General features: G+C 40.6%; 2 protein-coding genes and 1 long non-coding RNA gene across 3 annotated transcripts; all 3 read right to left on the minus strand.

Annotated features, from left to right (window-relative positions):
• Window positions 1–4,749: 4,749 nt before the first annotated feature.
• Window positions 4,750–14,655, minus strand: LOC144462545 (B-cell receptor CD22-like). The gene is made up of 9 exons (XM_078166611.1): window positions 14,601–14,655; window positions 13,089–13,448; window positions 12,781–12,993; window positions 12,281–12,547; window positions 10,958–11,218; window positions 10,617–10,713; window positions 10,442–10,502; window positions 9,006–9,175; window positions 4,750–8,862 (listed from the first exon to the last, which is right to left on the minus strand). Exons 1-9 carry the CDS (start codon window positions 14,653–14,655, stop codon window positions 8,796–8,798), a joined length of 1,551 nt encoding a protein of 516 aa, XP_078022737.1. The 3' UTR covers window positions 4,750–8,795.
• Window positions 14,656–15,674: 1,019 nt separating this feature from the next.
• Window positions 15,675–20,314, minus strand: LOC144462502 (uncharacterized). The gene is made up of 4 exons (XR_013490779.1): window positions 20,192–20,314; window positions 20,017–20,077; window positions 18,886–19,058; window positions 15,675–18,742 (listed from the first exon to the last, which is right to left on the minus strand). It is a non-coding gene; the product is annotated as an uncharacterized LOC144462502 (long non-coding RNA).
• Window positions 20,315–23,408: 3,094 nt separating this feature from the next.
• On the minus strand, window positions 23,409–26,542 carry LOC144462546 (sialoadhesin-like). The gene is made up of 4 exons (XM_078166612.1): window positions 26,537–26,542; window positions 23,849–24,251; window positions 23,541–23,753; window positions 23,409–23,437 (listed from the first exon to the last, which is right to left on the minus strand). Exons 1-4 carry the CDS (start codon window positions 26,540–26,542, stop codon window positions 23,409–23,411), a joined length of 651 nt encoding a protein of 216 aa, XP_078022738.1.
• Between the last annotated feature and the right edge of the window lie 93 nt (window positions 26,543–26,635).

The raw sequence follows: 26,635 nt of genomic DNA on the forward strand, positions 1-26,635 counted from the left end.
CTGAACTGTGGCAATGCTAAATTAAGAAGGTATAAGGAGCAAAGTTTGTTACTGGACTTTATAGGATTAAAATAGGAGCGGTATAATATCAATGAATCCACTTTTATGTCTGGAACCTCCCGTTTTTGACAAGCTTAGGGGCCCATGTTGAGGACTTGGCTCAAATTAATCTGATCCCGTTTTATCCTGTTTGATTCGGTTGTGGGAGCCACTTGCGATCGCATGCCTTTGCTGATGTTGACACCAGCAGGGTTCGAACCCTGGACCTTCTACAGTGACAAGGTCTCTAACCACTACACTAGAGAGGCACCCATTATAATAACAATACTAGACCTAATCCTGCTAATCAGTGTCAGTCAAGGCCATCACTCTGCACACCCTCAAAAATCAATATACTTTGTTGTTCCTTCACATTTTTATATGTAATTTCATTTTCTCCAGAGAAGTTTTGGTGCCAACTGATGATGATGGTTCTGTAATGTAACTGCGTGAGGTTCAAAAACAAGTTTCTCCTACAATCCATCAAAAAAAAACAAAACATGTTGCCACGTAAATCCAGGAGGCAATTTTATTTCCTTCAAAACATTTTTGGCAAAACAAACTGCTAGTATCCACCTTCTTCCTAGCCCCCATGATCCCTTGCGCGAAGTATGTGCGTGACTTCCGGCACTGAACTGAAACCGGCGATTTCCAGTGGTTACAGTTTGTTTACAGTTCTCTATTCTTCTTTCCAAGAGCAAGAGGGAACACACCACCTGTTATAGCTCAGACAGGATTATGTGATCATACCTCTGCCATCTCTGACAGTCATCTCAAAGCATTGTTTTCTTTTTTCCATTTCAACCTAGCACGCTAGCAATTAGCTTGCCTTGCTCTGGTAAAGTATTGTTAACTTTAACATGGCTCGAGCTAGCTTAAGGTAAACATCTGCTCCTTCTAAAGATAATTTATGATTTCTGATGATTTATTGAGAGATACTGACACATAATTCAGTATTAACAGTAGCTCCATGTAAAGTGAATAAATGTGATGTTTCCCTGCTAATCCTCCGCTCACCTGCGTTAATGACGCAGTTCACGTTTTTTTAACCTCTGATTTATTCAAACTGTTCTGAGCGAAACGTGATGCTGAATTTAGCAGCAGACTTCAGTAACTGTAATATAAAGTCAAAGTAGTTTTTTTTGTATGATATAAAAGAAGTACGGTAAATCAGTAACACGTTCTCAGCCCTAATGTCTAAATAATTATTTCACGGTATGTTACTGTGTTTATTTTCTAATGTATGCTGGATGGAGCTGAAGACAAGTTGTGGTTTTTGTCTCTGAAGATGATGGTGTAAATTTCCATTCTCCTTGTACCAGGTATAGTTAGCTGCTGGCTTAGCATCACTGCTACAGGTCAGAGTCACTGAACTGCCCTCCACTATCTCAGCAGAGGGACTCACTGACACAGAGGGAAGCTTTGGAGCATCTGGAGGAGAAAAACATGAAAACATTTCATTTGAAGACGTGTCAGTGCAATGGCTTAGAGGCTCCAGCAGATGGTGATATAACAGTAGAAGACTGTAAGTAAACTCACACACTGAAGGAGAGGGGAAGCCTCCACATCCTTTTATAGCACAGGAATAGCTGTCTGCAGAATCAGAACTGAAGTCTACATAAGGAGATGTGCCTTCCTGTATCTTCTGTCCATTCTTGTACCAGACGTAGGAAGTATTACGAGGTAAATAACGACTGCTGTGACACTGAAGGTAAGAAGATGAAGATGATCTGCTGACCTTGAGGTCTAAATATGTGTAGAAGGAACAGAAATATTAATTGTGTTAATACATACATGCAATTATACAGCAATTCACAGTATTTTCAAGAATGTGAACATTTGGATGTGAATTGTTAAATATTCCAGTGAGAATGTTACCTGTGACAGACAGAGTGACTCCAGGTTGAAAAAAAAATATTCCACTTGGTTGGTTTGTTATGAACCTGAACTTGTACACAGCTGAGTCGCTCTTTCTCAGGTCTGTGATTCTCAGAGTGCTGTCATTCCTAATCTCATCATGTTGATACGGCACACGACCTGAATACTGTGGGTCTGTTTTCAGATCCACAAACACATCATCTGTCATATCAATGAACCAGAATGATTTCTCAACTTTGGTATCAAGGTCATTTATTCTGGATGGGTATCTGTAGCTGCAGTGTATTTCCACTGTTGATCCTTTTACAGCACAGATCTCAGTAGAGGTGTAAGTCACTCCCCAGCCATTCTGACCCTGTATCACTGTAACACAGAGCACATCAGGAACCACAATCAAAATCAATGACTTCAGTAAACAATCAGTCAATAAGACAACTGACAACTTCTCAATGTCATAACTCTGGAACAGAAGGGAGGTCTTAAGACAGTGGGTCAGATACTGACTTGGTGGCTCTAATCTTGGGTGGCCACCTGAAAACTGAACTGACTGTAAAAATCTTCTGAGCTGATGGAGGGAAGAAGTCTGAAGCATACATGTTTTCACAGACCTGGATGTAAAATATAATTGCAACATGACTGGTGCATGGAGGCATACAACCAAGAGGTGGTTCTAGTTGAATTTACGTGGTGGTTTAACCAGTGAAGCATAGAGAAGTTCAACACACAGTGTTCGCACAGTTACACAGTCAGTACTAAAGAAGAGAGGAAGACGTGCACATGCTTTCTAGAGTTAGTCTCTACGTGCACTGAGGCAGGACATTATCCAGTGTGAAGCTGCAGTGAAGAGAACAGGAATGAAGGACCTGAGACATTTTTAATTCTCTTTATCGACAAGGATAAGATAAGAAATATAAATTACTAGAGTCAGTGCTTTTCTTGGTTAGTTTCCTGTCTGTTCACTCTGTGGTCAGGTTGCTGCTGAGTGTGAAACTAAAAATAACTGCAGAGCACTGAGGCGGAGGAAACTGTTTACAGCAGCTCTGATTCAAAGATAAGATAAAAGCCAATCATTACTATCGACACAGAACACGGAAATATCACACTGTACTCATACAATACAAAGGGAACTACAGTAGCAGGGTTTGGTGCAGATGATGACACGATGATGATATAAGAAAAGTTGAGACAATATAACTTGATTTCACTGTGAGACCAATATCCCTCCAAAACACTTCACCATGATAAAAGTAGCTGCAGATAGAAACTAACTGTCGGCCACTTGAGCTGTCGCCTCTGCAACCAGGGTCGACTTTAGAACTGATTAAACAGGGCGATATGTTTTCACAGGGTGAGGAGGGAATACTCAATAAGAAAAGCCACAATATGCTCAGTTTACAGCATGTAAGAGTGTTTAGCACACAGCTGATTTATGCAAATGTCAGAAGTAAAAGGAAGTTGGTCATCATAGAACAGGATTGTTCAGATATAATATCATTTCCACTGCAAGTGACACAAAAACAAACCAAGACCCTATGCATATGGGCTGTTTCCACATTTGCACACAAAAGTAATATTTGTCATGTTTCTGGGAAGCTTTCCTTTCACACAACTCTGATTTGCTTATTTCCACATGTGACCTTCAGTCCCACATTTTCCCAGATTCCCCTCTTTTAATGTGATGAATGTAACTGTAGATCTACAGTACCTGACACAGAGAGGAGGAAGACAACAAATCCTCTGGCTGCTGCAGTTAGACTCATAGCTGCTCCTCTCGTCTCTCTGTGTGAGACAATAAAACCTGTCAGTAGATAAAATAATGCTCACAGCAGGTAAACAGCATCAGTTACATCAATAAACTGTTTCTACTCACAGTGAAGAAGGACGTCGTCTTCAAAGATGCCTTTCCTTTGTTGTCAGTGAGCAGAAGTTAGATATCAGGTTGGTAAACCTCTACATTTCCTTCCTGGTTAGATTATGAACATGCAAGATGAGACAAATTCAGTGGTCGGAAGGCTCGACAGGCGCTCTATAAAGTCCATTTATTAAATAAATACCCACAAAACAACAAAGTTGTGTTTTTAAAAAAATGTAGTTTAAAGAAACTAGTTTTGAACACCATTTAAAGAGACTTTAAAAAAACATGGGCACAATTTAGTTGGTAACTATTAATTTGAGTATTACAGTAGTGGTGAAAGGCAGATAAAAAGCTGGTACATAAAGTGGCCTAACAAACCTTACAAGAGGAAATCCATATAAACCCACCTCTTCAAATCTTTGCAGTTGAGGAAACCAACGCAGGAAACCAATAAAGATAAGATAAGAGACTTGACTGATCCCCGGGGGGAAGTTCACGAGTTAGCGAATGGAAGCCTGGGCTCAGACATGCAAAAGGCCCGAACACCTCTCCTTCACAGGAGCAAGACACACAGACTTTGTCTTTGTTATGCATCTTTTTGTGGTTTTGTATCTTTGTGGTAATTTTGTGTGTGGTAGTTTTGCATCTCTTTGTAGTTATTTATCTCTTTTAGGTAATTCTGAGTCTTTTTGGTTGTCTTTGTGTTGTTTTGCCCCTTTTTATTGTTTTTGTTGTGTCTCTTTGCATCTCTTTGTGTCTCCTTTTGGTCATTTTGAGTCTCCTCCTGGTTGGTACATGTTAAATAAAGTGATATATTGCAGGTGAAGGCCAGAGGGCCCCCCTGACACTTTGGGCCCCTGGGCCTGTGCCTTTTAAACTTGTTCTGTAATCCAAGCCTAAATCTGAGAGGCAGTCCAGAGGACTCCTGTTCACTTCAGTAAGCTGCTGCAGGTAAGCCAAACAATCAAAGGGAAACAATGCAGTAACACCTGATAGTGTGCAGGGCTAATAACTTGGGATATGGAGTCCATTTTCATCCAACACACTCGTCAGAACACAATTTGCTCGACAGTTTCTAACGTGTACATTAAACACTGACCAGCTGCAATAAATAGCAGTATAATAGCAATATTTGATTTCATGGACTCAGACCGCTCACCTCTACTAGTCCTCCTAAATAGCACCCTGTAGTGCCACTAAGTAGATTATTAACTAGTCTTAAACCCAGTGCTGTTTAATCAGAGCAGAAGACAAATGAGATGTTAAAGGGTTAATAACAAACACAAAAGACTGCACAACAAACACTGTTCAAATGACCTATTACCAAAAAGACACTAACTCATCAGGCCAAACAACACGAGTAAGAGGGGAAGAAAAGAAAAGATCTTAACTGCTATGATGCATATTTTTTTTTAATTAAGCGAGATGAAACAATAAAGTACACGTACAAAATCTAAATGTAAATACATGGGGTTAAAAGTACAAACAAACACAAAACAAAAACACTTCAGATATGTGTATAAAGAAGACAGGGATGTAAATAACTCATGAGCAGGTGCAGTGTAGAGATAATTCACAAAATAAGCATAAGGATTCTGATAAATGACACTTGACTCAACAATAAAACCAGCTGTGTTCAAACCGGTAAAACATAAAATCAAATAAAAAAGAGGAAACAAGGAAAACATGGTAAAGATATATTGTATACAGAATGAGAGAAATGTACTTGACAGGATGATGGAAGTTGTCTGTTATCAGTAAAATAGAACTCATTACTAATATCTAGTGGCAACAGTTGGAAACTGCAACTATCAGCAAACACATGTTCCCCTTCAACAGGGAAGCAGCAAAATAATAATATTTAATAAGCTGTAACTTATAATACATAAGAGATCTCAGGTGTGATTTGTCACCACGGAGACATTTTGCAGTCCTTCCATGTCACAGTTTAAACTTTGAGGTCTGCACTGCCTCTCTGTAACTACATTTACATGCACAAAATATTCTGGATTTTTCCTTTTATTCTAAAAAAAAACAATATTGAATATCCCACTTATATTCCTGTTAACATGCAGCCATGCATACTCCAATGAATCTGTCCGAACATGTTGTTTAAAATATAGAAAAGTGGAGCAGCTGTTGCTTGTACTGGGAAAGTTTTCCACTGGGGGTGGATTTGTTCGACAATGCAACCACAGCCTCCTCTTTTCATTCCTTCACCCAACGTCTTAAAAATGTCAGCGTTTGAAATGTGGGTTTTATATTTTGGGCATCCATCTCTACCCCAGTTGTGCAAACTGTTGTTGGCAAGTTGGTTTGTATACAGTGTATCCATGGCGACGCACAGAGTTGACCATAAACAGGTAAGAGGCCATGTGTTGCAAACTGCAGTAAAACTCCAATTTAGACGTGTAATCAGAATGCGCTGTATACATGCCTAAATAACGCTCTTTAAACCAGAACTGTACTAGCATTTCCCTTGTAGGAGGAACAGCCCTGCTGAACTCCCTGAACCAGTTTTATAAATGAACAGACCAACGAGAAACCACTGGAGGGTCAAATGTTTGGCACTCTGCCCCAGTATCACCCCCCAGTCTTGACAAACGCTCCTTTCAGCCATCCTGATGCCAAGAAGAGGTAAAAAGGTCACTTCAGACCCCTCTTCGTCCGGGATGTCATTAACATCTTAAAAGAATTCAGCTTGGGGCTACACAAATTGACTTAGATTAATGAGCACGACTTCGCTGACAACGCTTCTTAAATTCACCACATCCTGTCCCTTCTCGTCACCCCGGGAAATCACATCCTCGCCTCTCTTACCAAGTGTTTCTGTTGAAATGTCTCTTGGAAGTAAAACTACACATTTTATCCATGTTCTAACATTGTGAATGTACATAATCCTTGTTTGTTAGTTGAATGATGTTTTTTTTTAATCTTGTAAACCAAAGTATCAGGAAATTAAGATTTTAGGTTTTTAATCCCTCATTTAACATGGAGCCATACTGCCATCTTGTGACGGTAGTTAAGGAGGGTTCCCTTTAAGGAATCCAATATTATATTTAGAGTTAAAATATAGTTGGGTTGATTAACCAACTTGTTTTCATGAATATGTGCCTTCTCATTCTGTGTTATTGCAACCGTATGTTAGTCTGGAGTGTGTGTATACAAAACAGTTTATACTTGTGTTCTGCTGATATGCGGTATAATAATCATATTAAATTTAATTTGATGTTAAGAGCTGATTTTGACCAGAATGGAAAGAGTATGTGTCTATTGAGTGTAACTTGCTAAAGTTTATTATATTTATTATACCTGAAGCAACAAAGCCAGCCGATTGCAACATTTTTTTTTCATGCGTTGATAATAATTTTGATGATAATATCGAATGGTTGATGAGACTATTTTCAACTTTATTATAAGCAAGTAGCCACAGCTAAACAGATAAACTTTTCGACCTACAACTCCCCCCAAAGATTCATCAGATCCAGCAACCACATGTCACAGGGAATCTTTCGCCAAACCAAGAGACTTGCTGCAGGCTAATATCACCGACATGTGAGGACCACCTAAAGGACACCGCCCCAGGCTCCACTGTCCCTCACCGCTGCGTTCCAGTTTGTATCACCCTGCTGGAAGGCCGTGAAGTGAAGCCGGGAGTCGCAAAGAGATAGTCTGGTGCCCTCAGGAGAAACGTCCACCTGATTCGCTGCTAAGAAAGGAGGCAAAGAATTTCCCTCACCTGATGTAGCTGCTGTGCAGTGGTAAGAGTTGATGTCAAATAGAAGACTTAATTATCTTGATCTTAATTTAATTTCCTTAGGTAAATGGTTTTGCGCATCCCTGCGTTCCCAATTTATCTATAGTCACATACTCTCTCTCACTATCGCCAGACTAAATAACTTTCACGAGTGTTACGTCTTGTTTTAATCTATTCACATATTTTGTGTCATTTCATATCATCCTGTTAAACATTTAGCCTAAATAAATCTTCATTTATCACCAAGTCGTTGTCTGTGTATATCTCTTTTGAGCAGGAACTAAAATCACTGTATGGAGAATTCATGACCCAGATATTGAGATTGATTCATTTTTGATAAGCATGCTGACAAATTAATAAGTGGTTTACGGACTTATTAATGTGATTAGTCCCTTCCCTCATTAGGATGGTGGTGCCCCAAACTTTATTTCGAGTGCAAACATTCTCTAAAAGGTATTTGCTCCCACACCCTCATGTCTTGATCGGTCAGTTTTGGTTCAGTTGACTGTATACATGCAGGAGGAATTCAACTCCCAATCGCATTATCTGGGTGTGTTAGTCCGACTTTGAGAAATTTGATTTAGCACGAAGTCGCACATGTTTACATGAAATTAAAAGTCTAGTTTTAGTCAGACTTACACAATGAATGAATTATCTCTGATGTCATGTAAACATACTGACTGATGAAACAGCCTTCGGGAGGAATTTGGGATTTAGTATCTTGCCCAAGGATACTTCAAATCAAACTACCAATTTTCCAATTAGTAGACGCTCCACTCTACCTTCTGAGCCACCGCCACTCCGTTATAGTGAATAGGGAGTTGCTGTGTTTATGTTATAATGACTTTGATACTAAAGCACCGCAGACTACTGGAAGATTTGAGCTCACTGACTACGATTGTTCCAATTCACTTCATATGTACACAAGTAAGTAACTGTTTTTACATCTGTGATGTTCAGCACTGATTTAGACTGTCTTCAGTGCAGAAGTACATTCAGTATGTCGCTAGTTCAAGCTGTTTCGTTAGTCTGTACAAGCAGGGCTGCATAATATACACAAAGAAATCATCTTAAAATAATTTGATATGACTTCTGATTTTAGTGGGAATGATTACTTTTGCATTTAATTTTTACTGTAAAAACAGGAAAAAATGATGATATGATTTTTGCTGGGAGAGACCCATCCTGAGAAATGTGTTTTAAAAATCAAAAGTTACCCGATTATATATCTGACATATCAGATTGTAAATGCAATGCCTGCTGTGGTCATCTGCTTTTGTTGACTGTGCTGTACAATGCAGCTGGATCCTCTCCACCTCCCCGACCTCTGGTTCTGTAGATAGTATCAAATAACATCATTCTAATTATATACAAACAAACTAACAATAGAGAGCGGGAAAATGCAATGCATTCATTTCACAGTTATGTCATTTTACTTGTAGTGAGGATAACGTTGGTGTGTGAGGAGCTGCTCACCTCGGGGCAGTTCTGGCACTGTTGAACTTGACGGTAACGTACTCAACGTCTTCTCGTTGCTCCGTGTGTCTGAGGGGCTGAGCTGGTCTCATGTTGTAGTAGAGAGGATCTGCCTGGTTGGAGAAACGGATCCTGGCATACTGAAGGTCACCCTGCTCCTCTGGCTGTCTCTGACCAGGTAGACATCACAGAGACAACATTTATTTTAAATAAGGCAGAGGATTACAACCAGGACAGAAAAAGTCAAAGCAACAGCAGCTGTTGTAATAATGTGTTTAATATCACTGCTTCACCAACATGCTGCTGTATGACAGAAGAAGAGGAAAGGACAAAAAGCAGGTGAGACTCTGAAAGTACCAGGAGTTTAGGCCCCGTCCACATGTATGAAAAAATGGAAATTTTCATTCAAAGTTTAAAACAGAAATTTCTGTCCACACAGTCTTTGTTCTACAAAATATCTCTGTTTACTCAAGAACACAAAAACGGTCCCAAACGCTCGTCAGCGTTAGCTATCTTCGATGGTCTCCCCCATCACAAAGGTAGTGTACAGACTAGCTTTATCAGAACACCTACTGGAGATCTCATCATCGTTGATTCTCCTTCGGTATAACAAAGAAGCAGTGATGCTTTGTACATGTAAAGGTTTCCTTCTACTCCTCATCAACAACCCATCTCTCAAAAGTGTCCCACCATCTGCTGGTTAGACTGCACCTGATCCCAAACTATGCCTGATCCTTTGTTTCTGGTGGACTTTAAAATGTGAATGCTAAAGCAGACGGAATAACACTGGGTGCAGCAGCAACACATTCTCATCCCAAGTCGTCACATGTCGCTTTGTCAGTGGACATTCACGTCTAAATATTAGATGGTAGGTATCCTCCTGAATCTGCTGTTGATGTTCTGGGATGCTGCAAGCTACAATGGGACGTCAAGAAAAGCAGGTGGTTTTAAGTTTAAGTAACAACAGCACATGAGTTGGCTCTACATTCATACAGGAAGCAAACACCAGGTTCCTGGGTTGAAGTCCAGGGTTTATTGGAGCCATCTATCAGCCCACCCCCCCCCCCACTCTATAGGGACTGTCCAGCTCCTTATATCACATCGTTACTGGCAGCGTTTCAAATTGACAGCGTCTAGCAGTGTATCATTCCACCATAACAGGTGCCATCCAGCTGTGTTATAAACTGACTGTGGGTAAATATCCTTTTTTAAAAAAAAAAACAAAAAACAAAAAAAACCATAAAGGTATAGACAAGACACATCCAAGACAAGAGACGAATCAAAGAGAGCATGATAGAAATTAACATCTGTGAAGAAGGATGTGAAAAGAGCAACATGAGGTCCCTCTCAGTCAGATGAGTGGTTGACTCAGCAGTGTGAATGAACAGGAACCAGAATTTATTTTGTTCCTGAATAATAAACGTCACTCTTCTCACCTGTTCCCTGTTGTCTGCTCTCTCTCCAGGCTCAGACGAGTCCCTGGAAGCTCTCTTTTTTCTGGTCCAGAGAATCAATCGAAAAAAAATAAAAAATCATTCAAAGTTTTAGGTGTGACAAACTGACTTTCAGTGATTTAACAAACAATGATTCGGTCAAAACAGAAGTGCTCACCTGATCCACAGGAACACAGCGAGGAGTATGACAGCCAGGAGAACAACAGTGATTGTTCCAGCAGCTACTAACTTCCCTGCTCCTGAGGAACTACGATCTAAACAAAACACAGTTAATCAGGGTGTTGCAGCATGTTTGGGCCCATTCGCCCCACAGAGTAATATATGACCAAACAGTGCATGTATTACATCATGGTGAAAGGGATAGTGCACCCAAAAATGAAAATTCAGCCATGATCTATTCAACCATATGCCGAGGGAGGCCCAGGTGAAGTTTTAGAGTCCTCACATCACTCCAACTAGGTTTCCTGCCCTCGCTGAAAACATGAATGTAAAACATACCTGCCACAACAGTCAGATGTAAGGTGGAGTTATGACGTCCTCTTGTGTTCTGGGCTTCACAGTAATAATTCCCACTGTGTTCAGCTGTGACGTTAGAGATGGTGAAGATCTGTCCTGATGCTTTTGGTGAGTCTTCATTCTCCTTGTACCAGGTATATTTAGCTGCTGGGTTAGCATCACTGCTACAGGTCAGAGTCACTGAACTGCCCTCCACTATCTCAGCAGAGGGACTCACTGACACAGAGGGAAGCTTTGGAGCATCTGGAGGAGATTTACACAGACCTGTGTCATTTAGGCTTGAGCAGTATCATGGTGTTACAGTGTATCAGGGTATTTAGAAATCCCAAATGTAGGACTTTCAGTACTATCGAAACTCTAGATGTTCCTCTTTCTTTCATCTCATACAGAGATGCTGTATTAAGGTGATGTATTAATAATCAGGTGAATCAAGTGATATTGATAGTGTACAGCATGCCTGATTTGCCTATTTGTACTTACACTGAACATCTACTGATAGAGATGACCTGATCTGTCCATATTGATTCTTAGACGTGCAGGAGTAGATTCCTCTGTCCTCAGAGCGGATGGACTTGAAATAGTAATTTCCCTCTAGTCCCTGAAATATTGTGTGGTTCTCCTTGTACCAGGTATAATTAGCTGCTGGGTTAGCATCACTGCTACAGGTCAGAGTCACTGAACTGCCCCCCTTCACGTCAGTAGAGGGACTCACTGACACAGAGGGAAGCTTTGGAGCATCTGGAGGAGAAATGAGAGACAACTTATGAATCTTTGTTTACACACCAGTTTTTAGGTATGGACTGCCACAAACCAGGAGGAGCAACACAATTATTATGGTAACTATGTTATTTACCTACTTCAGACATTGTGAGACAGGTTGTTGTCTCCTCTATAAAGCTAACTGACGGGCTACAGTAACCAATAATAGACCTGTATGTGGTTCTTGGCCACACATTACCTCGTCATGGCCCTTTTGAGTGAAGAAACTTAGTGCCCTCCTACATGGATTACCAGAGACCCCCCCTTCTCTTCCCTGCCACCAATCATTTTTGTGTTAAATCCTATAAAGCAACCTGTAGCAAACCTATATAGAACAGAACATCTGAGAAGAATAGTAATACAGCTCTAGATTTGGAAGCTCAAGACCTCCTTCGAAATTGTTTTACTCAACCTATACCTCAGTGAACTGCAGCAGCAGACTGTGAATGTGAAACAATCAGAGCCATCAGCCTGGCTGGGTAATAAAGCTTTAAAATGTAGTCATTAGTTGCATGATGCTTTTTGAATTAGCAGTGTTTTACTCACATTTCACATCTAAGATGTAATTAGATGTGCTCCACCCCAGCTCGTTCAAAGCTTTACAGTCATACTCTCCAGAGTCAGAGGACTGGATGGAGCTGAAGACAAGTTGTGGTTTTTGTCTCTGAAGATGATGGAATAAATTTCCATTCCTCTTGTGCCAAGTATATTTAGCTGCTGGGTTAGCATCACTGCTACAGGTCAGAGTCACTGAACTGCCCTCCACTATCTCAGCAGAGGGACTCACTGACACAGAGGGAAGCTTTGGAGCATCTGGAGGAGAAAAACATAAAAACGTTGAATTTAAAAATGAATTTGTGCGTCTGAGGATGAAGGAAATAAAGCTGGTTCAGTGTGTTTGGACACTGTCATGTCTACTGATGATTTCTGGTTGGTAAATTAGCTAAATGAGAGCATTAAACAATTTAACACAGACGTGTCAGTGCAATGGCTTAGAGGCTCCAGCAGATGGTGATATAACAGTAGAAGACTGTAAGTAAACTCACACACTGAAGGAGAGGGGAAGTTCTCACATCCTTTTACAGCACAGGAATAGCTGTCTGCAGAATCAGAACTGAAGTCTACATAAGGAGATGTGCCTTCTTTTATTTTCTGTCCATTCTTGTACCAGATGTAGGAAGTATGATCAGGTAAATGACGACTGCTGTGACACTGAAGGGAAGAAGATGAAGATGATCTGCTGACCTTGAGGTCTAAGTCTGTGTAGAAGGAAAATAAATATTAATTGTATTAATACATACATGCAATTATGCATTTGAATGTGAATTGTTAAATATTCCAGTGAGGATGTTACCTGCGACAGACAAAGTGACTCCAGGTTCACCAGTATAAGCATTGGGATGGTTTGTTATGAACCTGAACTTGTACACAGCTGAGTCACTCTCTCTCAGGTCTGTGATTCTCAGAGTGCAGTCATTCTTTATCTCATCACAGTCATACTGCACATGACCTGAATACTGTGGGTCATCTTTCAGATACACATTCGCGACATTCTTCTTTTCAATAAACCAGGATGCTTTCTCAACTTTGGTATCAAGGCCATTTATTCTGGATGGGTATCTGTAGCTGCAGTGTATTTCCACTGTTGATCCTTTTACAGCACAGATCTCAGTAGAGGTGTAAGTCACTCCCGAGTCATCCTGACCCTGTATCACTGTAACACAGAGCACATCAGGAACCACAATCAAAATCAATGACTTCAGTAAACAATCAGTCAATAAGACAAAAAAGTACTGATGTGATTTGGGGAAAGATAACCTGGACAAGCTTTAAAGTCCTCAATTATCAGACTGATCATCTGCAGTCATTGTCATAAAATGTTCCACATGATGCATCTAACTAGAATATAGACTTTTCTGTGTGTTTCAGCTTTGTTCAATTCATTTAAAAAACTGTCAAGAAAATGTCAGAAAAAACATCAAATTAAAAGTCTTCTTACACACTAACTGGAGGCTGACATTCCTGCTTCCTGCTGCCAAAGTATATCAGTGTGCAATTCCTTAACTCTCCATATTGACATAGTTTTCATCTAAACTATAAACTACAACAGCAGAATAGAATTCCTGAAATTCAGTTATCGCTTTTAGTTTTGGTGTGTCACACCAACATTTCAGTGGCCCCATCTGACCACCCTTATGAACACTTTCTGGGCGTGCCACTGGTGGTAGTACATACTGTAAATATTCACAGTGTTTGCACAGTTACACAGTCAGTGCTAAAGAAGAGTGGAAGACGTGCACATGCTTTCTAGAGTTAATCTCTGGCCTGGTTGCTGCTGAGTGTGAAAACTAAAAATAACTGCAGAGCACTGAGGCGGAGGAAACTGTTTACAGCACCTCTGATACAAAGATAAGATAAAAGCCAATCATTACTATCGACACAGAACACGGAAATATCACACTGAGCTCACTGAATACAGAAGGAACTAGCAGGGTTTGGTGCAGATGATGATACGATGATGATATTTGAAAAGTTGAGACAATATAACTTGATTTCACTGTGAGACCAATATCCCTCCAAAACACTTCACCATGATAAAAGTAGCTGCAGATAGAAACTAACTGTCGGCCACTTGAGCTGTCGCCTCTGCAACCAGGGTCGACTTTAGAACTGATTAAACAAACCAAGACCCTATGCATATGGGCTGTTTCCACACTTGCACACAAAAGTAATATTTGTCATGTTTCTGGGAAGCTTTCCTTTCACACAACTCTGATCTACTTATTTCCACATGTGACCTTCAGTCCCACATTTTCCCAGATTCCCCTCTTTTAATGTGATAAATGTAACTGTAGATCTACAGTACCTGACACAGAGAGGAGGAAGACGACAAATCCTCTGGCTGCTGCAGTTAGACTCATAGCTGCTCCTCTCGTCTCTCTGTGTGAGACAATAAAACCTGTCAGTAGATAAAATAATGCACACAGCAGGTAAACAGCATCAGTTACATCAATAAACTGTTTCTACTCACAGTGAAGAAGGACATCGTCTTCAAAGATGCCTTTCCTTTGTTGTCAGTGAGCAGAAGTTAGATATCAGGATGTTAAATGTCTACATTTCCTTCCTGGTTAGATTATTAACATGCAAGATGAGACAAATTCAGTGGTCAGAAGGCTAGAGAGGTGCTATATGAAACATCTGACTGACACCACAAGAGAGCATTCATAAAGACAAAAGAAAAACAGACAGACAGTTCATGTCTATGTGCGCTACAGGATGTCACACAGTCTGCAGCTGTAGTGACAGAACAGGAACGTATTCAACCTGTGAACCATGAGGCAGTTTTATTGAACAGGATGGAATGAAGAGTATTAGTTAAAAGAAGGGATGGAAAATGATGTGCATTTTTTTTTTCCCAGTTGGTTTCTTCTCTCATCACTCTGTGGTCAGGTTGCTTCTGTTTTCAGAGAAATGCAGAACACTGAGAGGTGAGAAACTCACATGCCTGTTAGAGTTAACCAAACATGATCATGTCTTCCGACCACTCAAAGTGCTTTTCACACTATGAGTCACACACATTCATACACTAGTGGCCAAGGCTACCATACAAAGGTGCCACCTGCAACTCTTTTTTTTAACACACTAAGGGTCCGTCCCAATACTCACACTTCCCCTCAAAATTGGCCCTCGCCCTTGTTTTGTGCGTTCCTGTGAAGGGCTAGGGTGTCCCCAACTTTAGGGAACCCATCTCAACTGATGGGAAGACTGAATTTCCCAGCATGCATTGTGAAACTATCCAGCCAGGCGAGTTTTCCAGGAAGATGGCAGCCTCCATGAGAAAGCTGTCACACAATTGTATGCATTGTTATCTGTAAGCGTTGAGTTAGAATATGAATGCTTGAAAATCGCTAATTCACAATTTAGCTGACATGAATATCTACAGAGTTCTCCGTGAAGCCATTAATGCTGCACACATTTAGGTAGTTTTATCGATATGCATGATGAGCGTGCCTGCATTTACACAACCACTTTACAACCACTGGAGCCGGCATTTTGGAAATGAGTGCAAGAAGCCTACGTCGACGATACACAGACACAGAGGGAAGCTTTGGAGCATCTGTATATGAATATAGATCATTATAAGTTGATCAATAAATCATCAGTTAGACACCCCTGCCTCCTAAAAGCCCACTTGTTAAAAACCCCACAGCTCAGCGTGTAATGCTGGCCTCTTGTTGAAAACTTTAAGCTTGTACTACACTTCATGTGCAGTCTGCGGAGTGCCCCTTTAATGAGGATGATAAATGGTAATTAGACTTGAAAAGCGCCTTTCAAGTCCTCCGACCACTCAAAGCGCTTTTACACCAAATCACATTCACCCATTCACTCACTGGTGGCCGAGGCTACCATACAAGTTGCCACCTGCTACTCAGTAACCATTCACTCACACTCACACATCAATGTCACATCCATCAGGAGTTATCTGGTGTTCAGTATCGTGCCCAAGGATACTTCAAAGTGTGGGCTGGAGGAGCTGGGGATCAAACTCCGATCTTCCAATTAGTAGATTTTCTCTGTTGCTTGCAAACTGTATTTTACTCACATTGCACATCAGTAGAGATGAATTCAGACGTCCTCCTCCCCAGCTCGTTCTCAGCTGTACAGTAATACTGTCCAGAGTCAGAGGACTGGATGGAGCTGAAGACAAGCTGTGGTTCTTCACTGAGATGTTTATGATCTGGATTTGTACTCCTCTTGTACCAGGTATAGTTAGCTGCTGGGTTAGCATCACTGCTACAGGTCAGAGTCACTGAACTGCCCCCCTTCACGTCAGTAGAGGGACTCACTGACACAGAGGGAAGCTGTGGAGCATCTGGAGGACAAATAAACATGCATTAACCTTCAACCGAGAATGTTATCATAAAACATAATCAGTTTTGTTTGTTGATGTTTTGCTTCCTAAAGAGAATCAGGAAGAAATTAAGGAAAGTAAAACAGAATACATTCTCTTTTGTTTTTAATGTTTGATCATTGTCACTGTCCAGGGTGCTGATCCTGGAGCTCACTGTCCAGGGTGCTGATCCTGGAGCTCACACTTAACTGTGGTCATTTTGAGTCTCCTCCTGGTTGGTACATGTTAAATAAAGTGACATTTTGCACGTGAAGGCCAGAGGGGCCTCCTGACACTTTGGGCCCCTGGGCCTGTGCCTGGTAAACTCCTTCAGTAATCCATGCTAAATCTGAGAGGCAGTCCAGAGGACTCCTGTTCACTTCAGTAAGCTGTTGCAGGTAATCCAAACAATCAAAGGGAAACAATGCAGTAACACCTGATAGTGTGCAGGGCTAATAACTTGGGGTATGGAGTCCATTTTCATCCAACACACTCGTCAGAACACAATTTACTTGACAGTTTCTAACGTGTACATTAAACACTGACCAGCTGCAATAAATAGCAGTATAATAGCAACATTTGATTTCATGGACTCAGACCGCTCACCTCTACTAGTCCTCCTAAATAGCACCCTGTAGTGCCACTGAGTAGATTATTATCTAGTCTTAAACCCAGTGCTGTTTAATCAGAGCAGAAGACAAATGAGATGTTAAAGGGTTAATAACAAACACAAAAGACTGCACAACAAACACTGTTCAAATGACCTATTACCAAAAAGACACTAACTCATCAGGCCAAATAACGCGAGTAAGAGGGGAAGAAAAGAAAAGCTCTTAACTGCTATGATGCATTTTTTTTTTTTTTTTAATTACGCGAGATGAAACAATAAAGTACAAGTACAAAATCTAAATGTAAATACATGGGGTTAAAAGTACAAACAAATACAAAACAAAAACACTTCAGATATGTGTATGAAGAAGACAGGGATGTAAATAACTCATGAGCCGGTGCAGTGTAGAGATAATTCACAAAATAAGCATAAGGATTCTGATAAATGACACTTAACTCAACAATAAAACCAGCTGTGTTCAAACTGGTAAAACATAAAATCAAATAAAAAAGAGGAAACAAGGAAAACATGGTAAAGATATATTGTATACAGAATGAGAGAAATGTACTTGACAGGATGATGGAAGTTGTCTGTTATCAGTAAAATAGAACTCACTACTAATATCTAGTGGCAACAGTTGGAAACTGCAACTATCAGCAAACACATGTTCCCCTTCAACAGGGAAGCAGCAAAATAATAATATTTAATAAGCTGTAACTTATAATACATAAGAGATCTCAGGTGTGATTTGTCACCACGGAGACACAGTTTAAACTTTGAGGTCTGCACTGCCTCTCTGTAACTACATTTACATGCACAAAATATTCTGGATTTTTCCTTTTATTTAAAAAAAAAAGATAATGTTCCTACTAAACTGTTCATGTACATGGCTAATGAAAATGAATATCCCACTTATATTCCTGTAAACATGCAGCCATGCAGACTGTCAGTGACAATCAGGGCCCATATTCTTAAAGCTTCCAACGTACAAAGAGTTGCTCCAAAGTACAAAATTGAAATACCAAGAAAATTCTAAAAATTGTGACATTTTCTCATTTCTCCTTGTAACTTCGTAAAGATGAAAATTATTCACAAAGCATCTTAGCCCTACTTATGAATCCTCCTCATGCCAGTTGATCTTGAAGGCTGAAATCAGGTGTGATCAAATGAACCACACACTCATTTTCAAGGTTCAAATTATCTCAAGAATCAACATGCATTAAACCAAACAAAATAATTAACTTGTGATCTTGATGTAACTGCATTAAAAAAATCTCAGCTTCTGTAGTACGTTGAATTCATGAATTTGAGTTTCTCTAAGATGTAAAATTGTCTCTTTGTACATTCTTGAGACCCATCCTGAGAAATGTGTTTTAAAAATCAAAAGTTACCCGATTATATATCTGACATATCAGATTGTAAATGCAATGCCTGCTGTGGTCATCTGCTTTTGTTGACTGTGCTGTACAATGCAGCTGGATCCTCTCCACCTCCCCGACCTCTGGTTCTGTAGATAGTATCAAATAACATCATTCTAATTATATAAAAACAAACTAACAATAGAGAGCGGGAAAATGCAACGCATTCATTTCACAGTTATGTCATTTTACTTGTAGTGAGGATAACGTTGGTGTGTAAGGAGCTGCTCACCTCGGGGCAGTTCTGGCACTGTTGAACTTGACGGTAACGTACTCAACGTCTTCTCGTTGCTCCGTGTGTCTGAGGGGCTGAGCTGGTCTCATGTTGGAGTAGAGAGGATCTGCCTGGTTGTTGGAGAAATGGATGCTGGCATACTGAAGGTCACCCTGCTCCTCTGGCTGTCTCTGACCAGGTAGACATCACAGAGACAACATTTATTTTAAATAAGGCAGAGGATTACAACCAGGACAGAAAAAGTCAAAGCAACAGCAGCTGTTGTAATAATGTGTTTAATATCACTGCTTCACCAACATGCTGCTGTATGACAGAAGAAGAGGAAAGGACAAAAAGCAGGTGAGACTCTGAAAGTACCAGGAGTTTAGGCCCCGTCCGCATGTGTGTGTATATATATATATATATATATATATATATATATATATATATATATATATATTTCAGAAATGGAAATTTTTGTCGACATTTTAAAAAAGAAAATTCTGTCCACACAATCTTTGTTCTACAAAATATCTCTGTTTACTCAAGAACACAAAAACGGCCCAAACACTTGTCAGCATTAGTTATCTTTGATGGTCTCCCCCATCACAAAGGTGATGATCTTCAGGGATGTTGCAAGCTACAATGGGACATCAAGAAAAGCAGGTGGCTAGGTTTAGGCTACAACAGCACATGATTTGGCTCTACATTCATACAGGAAGCAAACACCAGGTTCCTGGGTTGAAGTCCAGGGTTTATTGGAGCCATCTATCACCCCACCCACCCACTCTATAGGGACTGTCCAGCTCCTTATATCACATCGTTACTGGCAGCATTTCAAATTGATGCTGTCTGGCGGTGTACCATTCCCCCATGACAGGTGCCGATTGGATGCATTATGAACTGAGTCGGGGAAAATATCCGCTAAGAAAAAAAAAAAAAACTGTAAATGTGTAGACAAGACCTTGGTCACATCCAAGACAAGAGACGAATCAAAGAGAGCATGATAGAAATTAACATCTGTGAAGAAGGATGTGAAAAGAGCAACATGAGGTCCCTCTCAGTCAGATGAGTGGTTGACTCAGCAGTGTGAATGAACAGGAACCAGAATTTATTTTGTTCCTGAATAATAAACGTCACTCTTCTCACCTGTTCCCTGTTGTCTGCTCTCTCTCCAGGCTCAGACGAGTCCCTGGAAGCTCTCTTTTTTCTGGTCCAGAGAATCAATCGAAAAAAAATAAAAAATCATTCAAAGTTTTAGGTGTGACAAACTGACTTTCAGTGATTTAACAAACAATGATTCGGTCAAAACAGAAGTGCTCACCTGATCCACAGGAACACAGCGAGGAGTATGACAGCCAGGAGAACAACAGTGATTGTTCCAGCAGCTACTAACTTCCCTGCTCCTGAGGAACTACGATCTAAACAAAACACAGTTAATCAGGGTGTTACAGTTACACATACATTCAAACCAATATATATGTACAGTAATAAACTGCTATAGTCCAGTATATAGACCCAGACAATTCAATGGTCTAGGTCTACAAAGTAAATGGGCATAAAATCTGTGGGCATGGAAGGTGGGTGCTGAGAGGGCTGCAGCACCCCCTATTGACAAGAGGTGGAACAACACAGTCTGTAAATAGCTGTTTTACCAAAACTATTAGGCCATATGATTTTTTTTATTTTATTTTGAACAGCATATGATAAGGTGCCTGTCAGAAAATACATGAGGAAAAAAATAGTTAAATTGTGCAAATTGAATTAGCTCCTCCAATATAACATGACAGTGGCATCATGTTAGATCAAAGTGTAAGGTTCGGGGTCAGGTCATGGGGCAGCTCAACTTGGGGAGTGAGTTGTGGTAGGGAGAGCTTATTATTGGCAGCTGAGAAAAAACAGAAATTTGACCAGGACAGTTTTGGAGCTGCTTTTTAGATCCATAAAATATTTTGGACATGAGGGAATTCCACTGTACAGCATATCCATCAGGATGGAGTGTTATAGCAGCTAATGATGGAGCGACAGACATAATGTTATGAGTTGCCCAGAGGACACGAGAGGCATCAGCAAACACACAACTGGATGTCTGCCACCATTCAAGAGGAAATATTAGACATTTTGGCCCATGTAGTCAAGAGACAAATATTGTCGAGGCGAGAGAGCGCACATTCTTTGGACAAACAGAACCACCAACGAAGTATATCCGAGCAGTTTTCCTGAAGCTCCTCAACCTAATTGTCAGAATAGATATTTGCGTTGTACGTCTCTGCAAAGCACGCACATATGTACCATTTGTACCCTATTATGTAACAGATATAATGAAACTTTACATTTCAACAATGCTGTAGTTAACATGTAGTTGAGTCTGAGTGCAAAAACCACTTAGTTATGGTTGGGGAAAGATCATGTTTTGGCTCAAAACACCAGCTGTTGGTGGCACAATCACTGCAGGAAATGCTGCTGATGTCTCTCTAAGAACCAAGCACTTTTGTTGTTTGTTGCTCTCAAACAGTGGTCCCCAGCTGGCAGATGTCTCGCCTACAGCCTCCTACAGACTGTGAGATTTTAGCAATCTTATAGGTTTAGTGTAAGCTACACTGTGTGACATGGATCTAATAAACTTTGATACAACATCAGGTTTGATCTATGCAGAGAGTACGATGACAGCACCTACTAAATCACAGGCTACAACGTACGATGCAATAGCTTCCCATACTGAGTCTGCAAGGATGCTGCACAGGTTATTACTTCTCCAACTGTGGAGCATAACAAAGGCAGTCACATTATTAAATCAGCTGAAGTTTTGTGGGCGCTATATATTGCGGCGTGTCCGTGTGTGTGTTTACTAGCTGCTAGTTGCTATTATGAACAAGACAGGTGACAAGACAGAGGCCTAACGCTGCAGTGGATGTGTTGACATAAGCCAAATAACACTGGAACAACTCCTGCTCTGAGTGCAAGGAAATGATGCACATTGAATCAGTGATTACTGTACTTAAAACTGCAGCAGAACCCCTCATAGAAACACCAGCAAACATATTCTTGAACCTTTTACTGATAGAACACAGGTAATGAAGATGATGAAATTCCTAAGAGTTCTTCATTATGTAACAAAGTGAAAACATAACGACTAATGTTCCACTGAAGAAGAAATCTGGACTGTTCTCTTTCTCAGATCTCTGACTTCCACATAACTGGACCACACATTCATTTCTCTGCCTTCTGTCCAGAGGATACAACTATGAGGTTGAGAGACGTCTTAAAGTGCCTCTTCCCCCTATCAGTAATATTAAGGTCAACTAGGTTTCCTGCCCTCGCTGAAAACATGAATGCAAAACTTACCTGCCACAACAGTCAGATGTAAGGTGGAGTTATGACGTCCTCTTGTGTTCTGGGCTTCACAGTAATAATTCCCACTGTGTTCAGCTGTGACGTTAGAGATGGTGAAGATCTGTCCTGATGCTTTTGGTGAGTCTTCATCCTCCTTGTACCAGGTATAGTTAGCTGCTGGGTTAGCATCACTGCTACAGGTCAGAGTCACTGAACTGCCCTCCACTATCTCAGCAGAGGGACTCACTGACACAGAGGGAAGCTTTGGAGCATCTGGAGGAGAAATGAGAGACAACTTATGAATTTTTGTTTACAGACCAGTTTTTAGGTATGGACTGCCACAAACCAGGAGGAGCAACATAATTATTGTGATTACTATGTTATTCACCTACTTCAGACATTGTGAGACAGGCTGTTGTCTCCTCTATAAAGCTAACTGGCAGGATACAGTAACCAATAATAGACCTGTATGTGGAACTTGGCCACACATTACCTCGTCATGACCCTTTTGAGTGAAGAAACTTAGTGCCCTCCTACATGGATTACCAGAGACCCCCCCTTCTCTTCCCTGCCACCAATCATTTTTGTCTTAAATCCTATAAAGCAACCTGTAGCAAACCTATATAGAACAGAACATCTGAGAAGAATAGTAATACAGCTCTAGAGTTGGAAGCTCAAGACCTCCTTCGAAATTGTTTTACTCAACCTATACCTCAGTGAACTGCAGCAGCAGACTGTGAATGTGAAACAATCAGAGCCATCAGCCTGGCTGGGTAATAAAGCATTAAAATGTAGTCATTAGTTGCATGATGCTTTTTGAATTACCAGTGTTTTACTCACATTTCACATCTAAGATGTAATTAGATGTGCTCCACCCCAGCTCGTTCAAAGCTTTACAGTCATACTCTCCAGAGTCAGAGGACTGGATGGAGCTGAGGACAAGTTGTGGTTTTTGTCTCTGAGGATGATGGAATAAATTTCCATTCCTCTTGTGCCAGGTATAGTTAGCTGCTGGGTTAGCATCACTGCTACAGGTCAGAGTCACTGAACTGCCCTCCACTATCTCAGCAGAGGGACTCACTGACACAGAGGGAAGCTTTGGAGCATCTGGAGGAGAAAAACATAAAAACGTTGAATTTAAAAATGAATTTGTGCGTCTGAGGATGAAGGAAATAAAGCTGGTTCAGTGTGTTTGGACACTGTCATGTCTACTGATGATCTCTGGTTGGTAAATTAGCTAAATGAGAGCATTAAACAATTTAACACAGACGTGTCAGTGCAATGGCTTAGAGGCTCCAGCAGATGGTGATATAACAGTAGAAGACTGTAAGTAAACTCACACACTGAAGGAGAGGGGAAGTTCTCACATCCTTTTACAGCACAGGAATAGCTGTCTGCAGAATCAGAACTGAAGTCTACATAAGGAGATGTGCCTTCTTTTATTTTCTGTCCATTCTTGGACCAGATGTAGGAAGTATGATCAGGTAAATGACGACTGCTGTGACACTGAAGGGAAGAAGATGAAGATGATCTGCTGACCTTGAGGTCTAAGTCTGTGTAGAAGGAAAATAAATATTAATTGTATTAATACATACATGCAATTATGCATTTGAATGTGAATTGTTAAATATTCCAGTGAGGATGTTACCTGCGACAGACAAAGTGACTCCAGGTTCACCAGTATAAGCATTGGGATGGTTTGTTATGAACCTGAACTTGTACACAGCTGAGTCGCTCTCTCTCAGGTCTGTGATTCTCAGAGTGCAGTCATTCTTTATCTCATCACAGTCATACTGCACACGACCTGAATACTGTGGGTCATCTTTCAGATACACATTCGCGACATTCTTCTTTTCAATAAACCAGGATGCGTTCTCAACTTTGGTATCAGGGCCATTTATTCTGGATGGGTATCTGTAGCTGCAGTGTATTTCCACTGTTGATCCTTTTACAGCACAGATCTCAGTAGAGGTGTAAGTCACTCCCCAGACATTCTGACCCTGTATCACTGTAACACAGAGCACATCAGGAACCACAATCAAAATCAATGACTTCAGTAAACAATCAGTCAATAAGACAAAAAAGTACTGATGTGATTTGGGGAAAGATAACCTGGACAAGCTTTAAAGTCCTCAATTATCAGACTGATCATCTGCAGTCATTGTCATAAAATGTTCCACATGATGCATCTAACTAGAATATAGACTTTTCTGTGTGTTTCAGCTTTGTTCAATTCATTTAAAAAACTGTCAAGAAAATGTCAGAAAAAACATCAAATTAAAAGTCTTCTTACACACTAACTGGAGGCTGACATTCCTGCTTCCTGCTGCCAAAGTATATCAGTGTGCAATTCCTTAACTCTCCATATTGACATAGTTTTCATCTAAACTATAAACTACAACAGCAGAATAGAATTCCTGAAATTCAGTTATCGCTTTTAGTTTTGGTGTGTCACACCAACATTTCAGTGGCCCCATCTGACCACCCTTATGAACACTTTGTGGGCGCGCCACTGGTGGTAGTACATACTGTAAATATTCACAGTGTTTGCACAGTTACACAGTCAGTGCTAAAGAAGAGTGGAAGACGTGCACATGCTTTCTAGAGTTAATCTCTGGCCTGGTTGCTGCTGAGTGTGAAAACTAAAAATAACTGCAGAGCACTGAGGCGGAGGAAACTGTTTACAGCAGCTCTGATACAAAGATAAAATAAAAGCCAATCAGTACTATCGACACAGAACACATAAATATCACACTGAGCTTACTGAATACAGAAGGATCTAGCAGGGTTTGGTGCAGATGATGATACGATGATGATATAAGAAAAGTTGAGACAATATAACTTGATTTCACTGTGAGACCAATATCCCTCCAAAACACTTCACCATGATAAAAGTAGCTGCAGATAGAAACTAACTGTCGGCCACTTGAGCTGTCGCCTCTGCAACCAGGGTCGACTTTAGAACTGATTAAACAAACCAAGACCCTATGCATATGGGCTGTTTCCACATTTGCACACAAAAGTAATATTTGTCATGTTTCTGGGAAGCTTTCCTTTCACACAACTCTGATCTGCTTATTTCCACATGTGACCTTCAGTCCCACATTTTCCCAGATTCCCCTCTTTTAATGTGATGAATGTAACTGTAGATCTACAGTACCTGACACAGAGAGGAGGAAGACGACAAATCCTCTGGCTGCTGCAGTTAGACTCATAGCTGCTCCTCTCGTCTCTCTGTGTGAGACAATAAAACCTGTCAGTAGATAAAATAATGCTCACAGCAGGTAAACAGCATCAGTTACATCAATAAACTGTTTCTACTCACAGTGAAGAAGGGCGTCGTCAAAGATGCCTTTCCTCTGTTGTCAGTGAGCAGAAGTTAGATATCAGGATGTTAAACCTCTTCATTTCCTTCCTGGTTAGATTATTAACATTCAAGATGAGTCGAATTCAGTGGTCGGAAGGCTAGAGAGGCGTTACATGAATTCAAGTCTGTTTACTAAATAAATACCCACAAATCGACAAAGTCGGGTTGTTTTGAAAAATTTAGTTTAAACAATAGAATTATGATATCAAAGCTGTTTTGCTGCAAACATCCGACTGACACCACAAGAGAGCATTCATAAATAGAAAAGAAAAACAGACAGACAGTTCATCTCTATGTGCGCCACAGGATGTCACACAGTCTGCAGCTGTAGTGACAGAACAGGAACGTATTCAACCTGTGAACCATGAGGCAGTTTTATTGAACAGGATGGAATGAAGAGTATTAGTTAAAAGAAGGGATGGAAAATGATGTGCATTTTTTTTCTCTCAGTTGGTTTCTTCTCTGGTCACTCTGTGGTCAGGTTGCTGAGAGAGGTGAGAAACTCACATGCCTGTTAGAGTTAACCAAACATGATCATGTCTTCTGACCACTCAAAGTGCTTTTCACACTATGAGTCACACTCATTCATACACACACTGATACACTAATGGCCGAGGCTACAATACAAGGTGCCACCTGCTACTCAGTTTAACACACTCACACACCAATGGAACAGCCGTATCTTGCTCAAGGATACTTCCACATGTGGGCTGGAGGATGGTGGGCCACCTGCCCTACCTCCTGAGCTACAGCCGCCCCACACATAATTTGATGGACAGGTAGGATTTTGTATCGACACACAATCGTGATGCAATGATGTTGAACAGAACAATACTTTGATGGGCTTTGGCTTGTTTAGGTGATTCAGTTGTGGATAAACAGTGTGTAGAGAAGTCCTACATTCAAATTAGAAAAAAACAAAACAAAAAAGAGTCACCCTATGTTTAAAAAAAACACCCAAAAACCTACCTGCATGTCTAGATACCACTGGAGGTAAAAGAGAAAATGTGTCTATTTATAATTTGGGTGAACTGACCCTTTAAAGCAGACAGTGGAGGGAGCACTCAG

The sequence above is a fragment of the Epinephelus lanceolatus genome, chromosome 3, assembly GCF_041903045.1.
Source record: "Epinephelus lanceolatus isolate andai-2023 chromosome 3, ASM4190304v1, whole genome shotgun sequence".
Classification (NCBI taxonomy): domain Eukaryota; kingdom Metazoa; phylum Chordata; class Actinopteri; order Perciformes; family Serranidae; genus Epinephelus; species Epinephelus lanceolatus.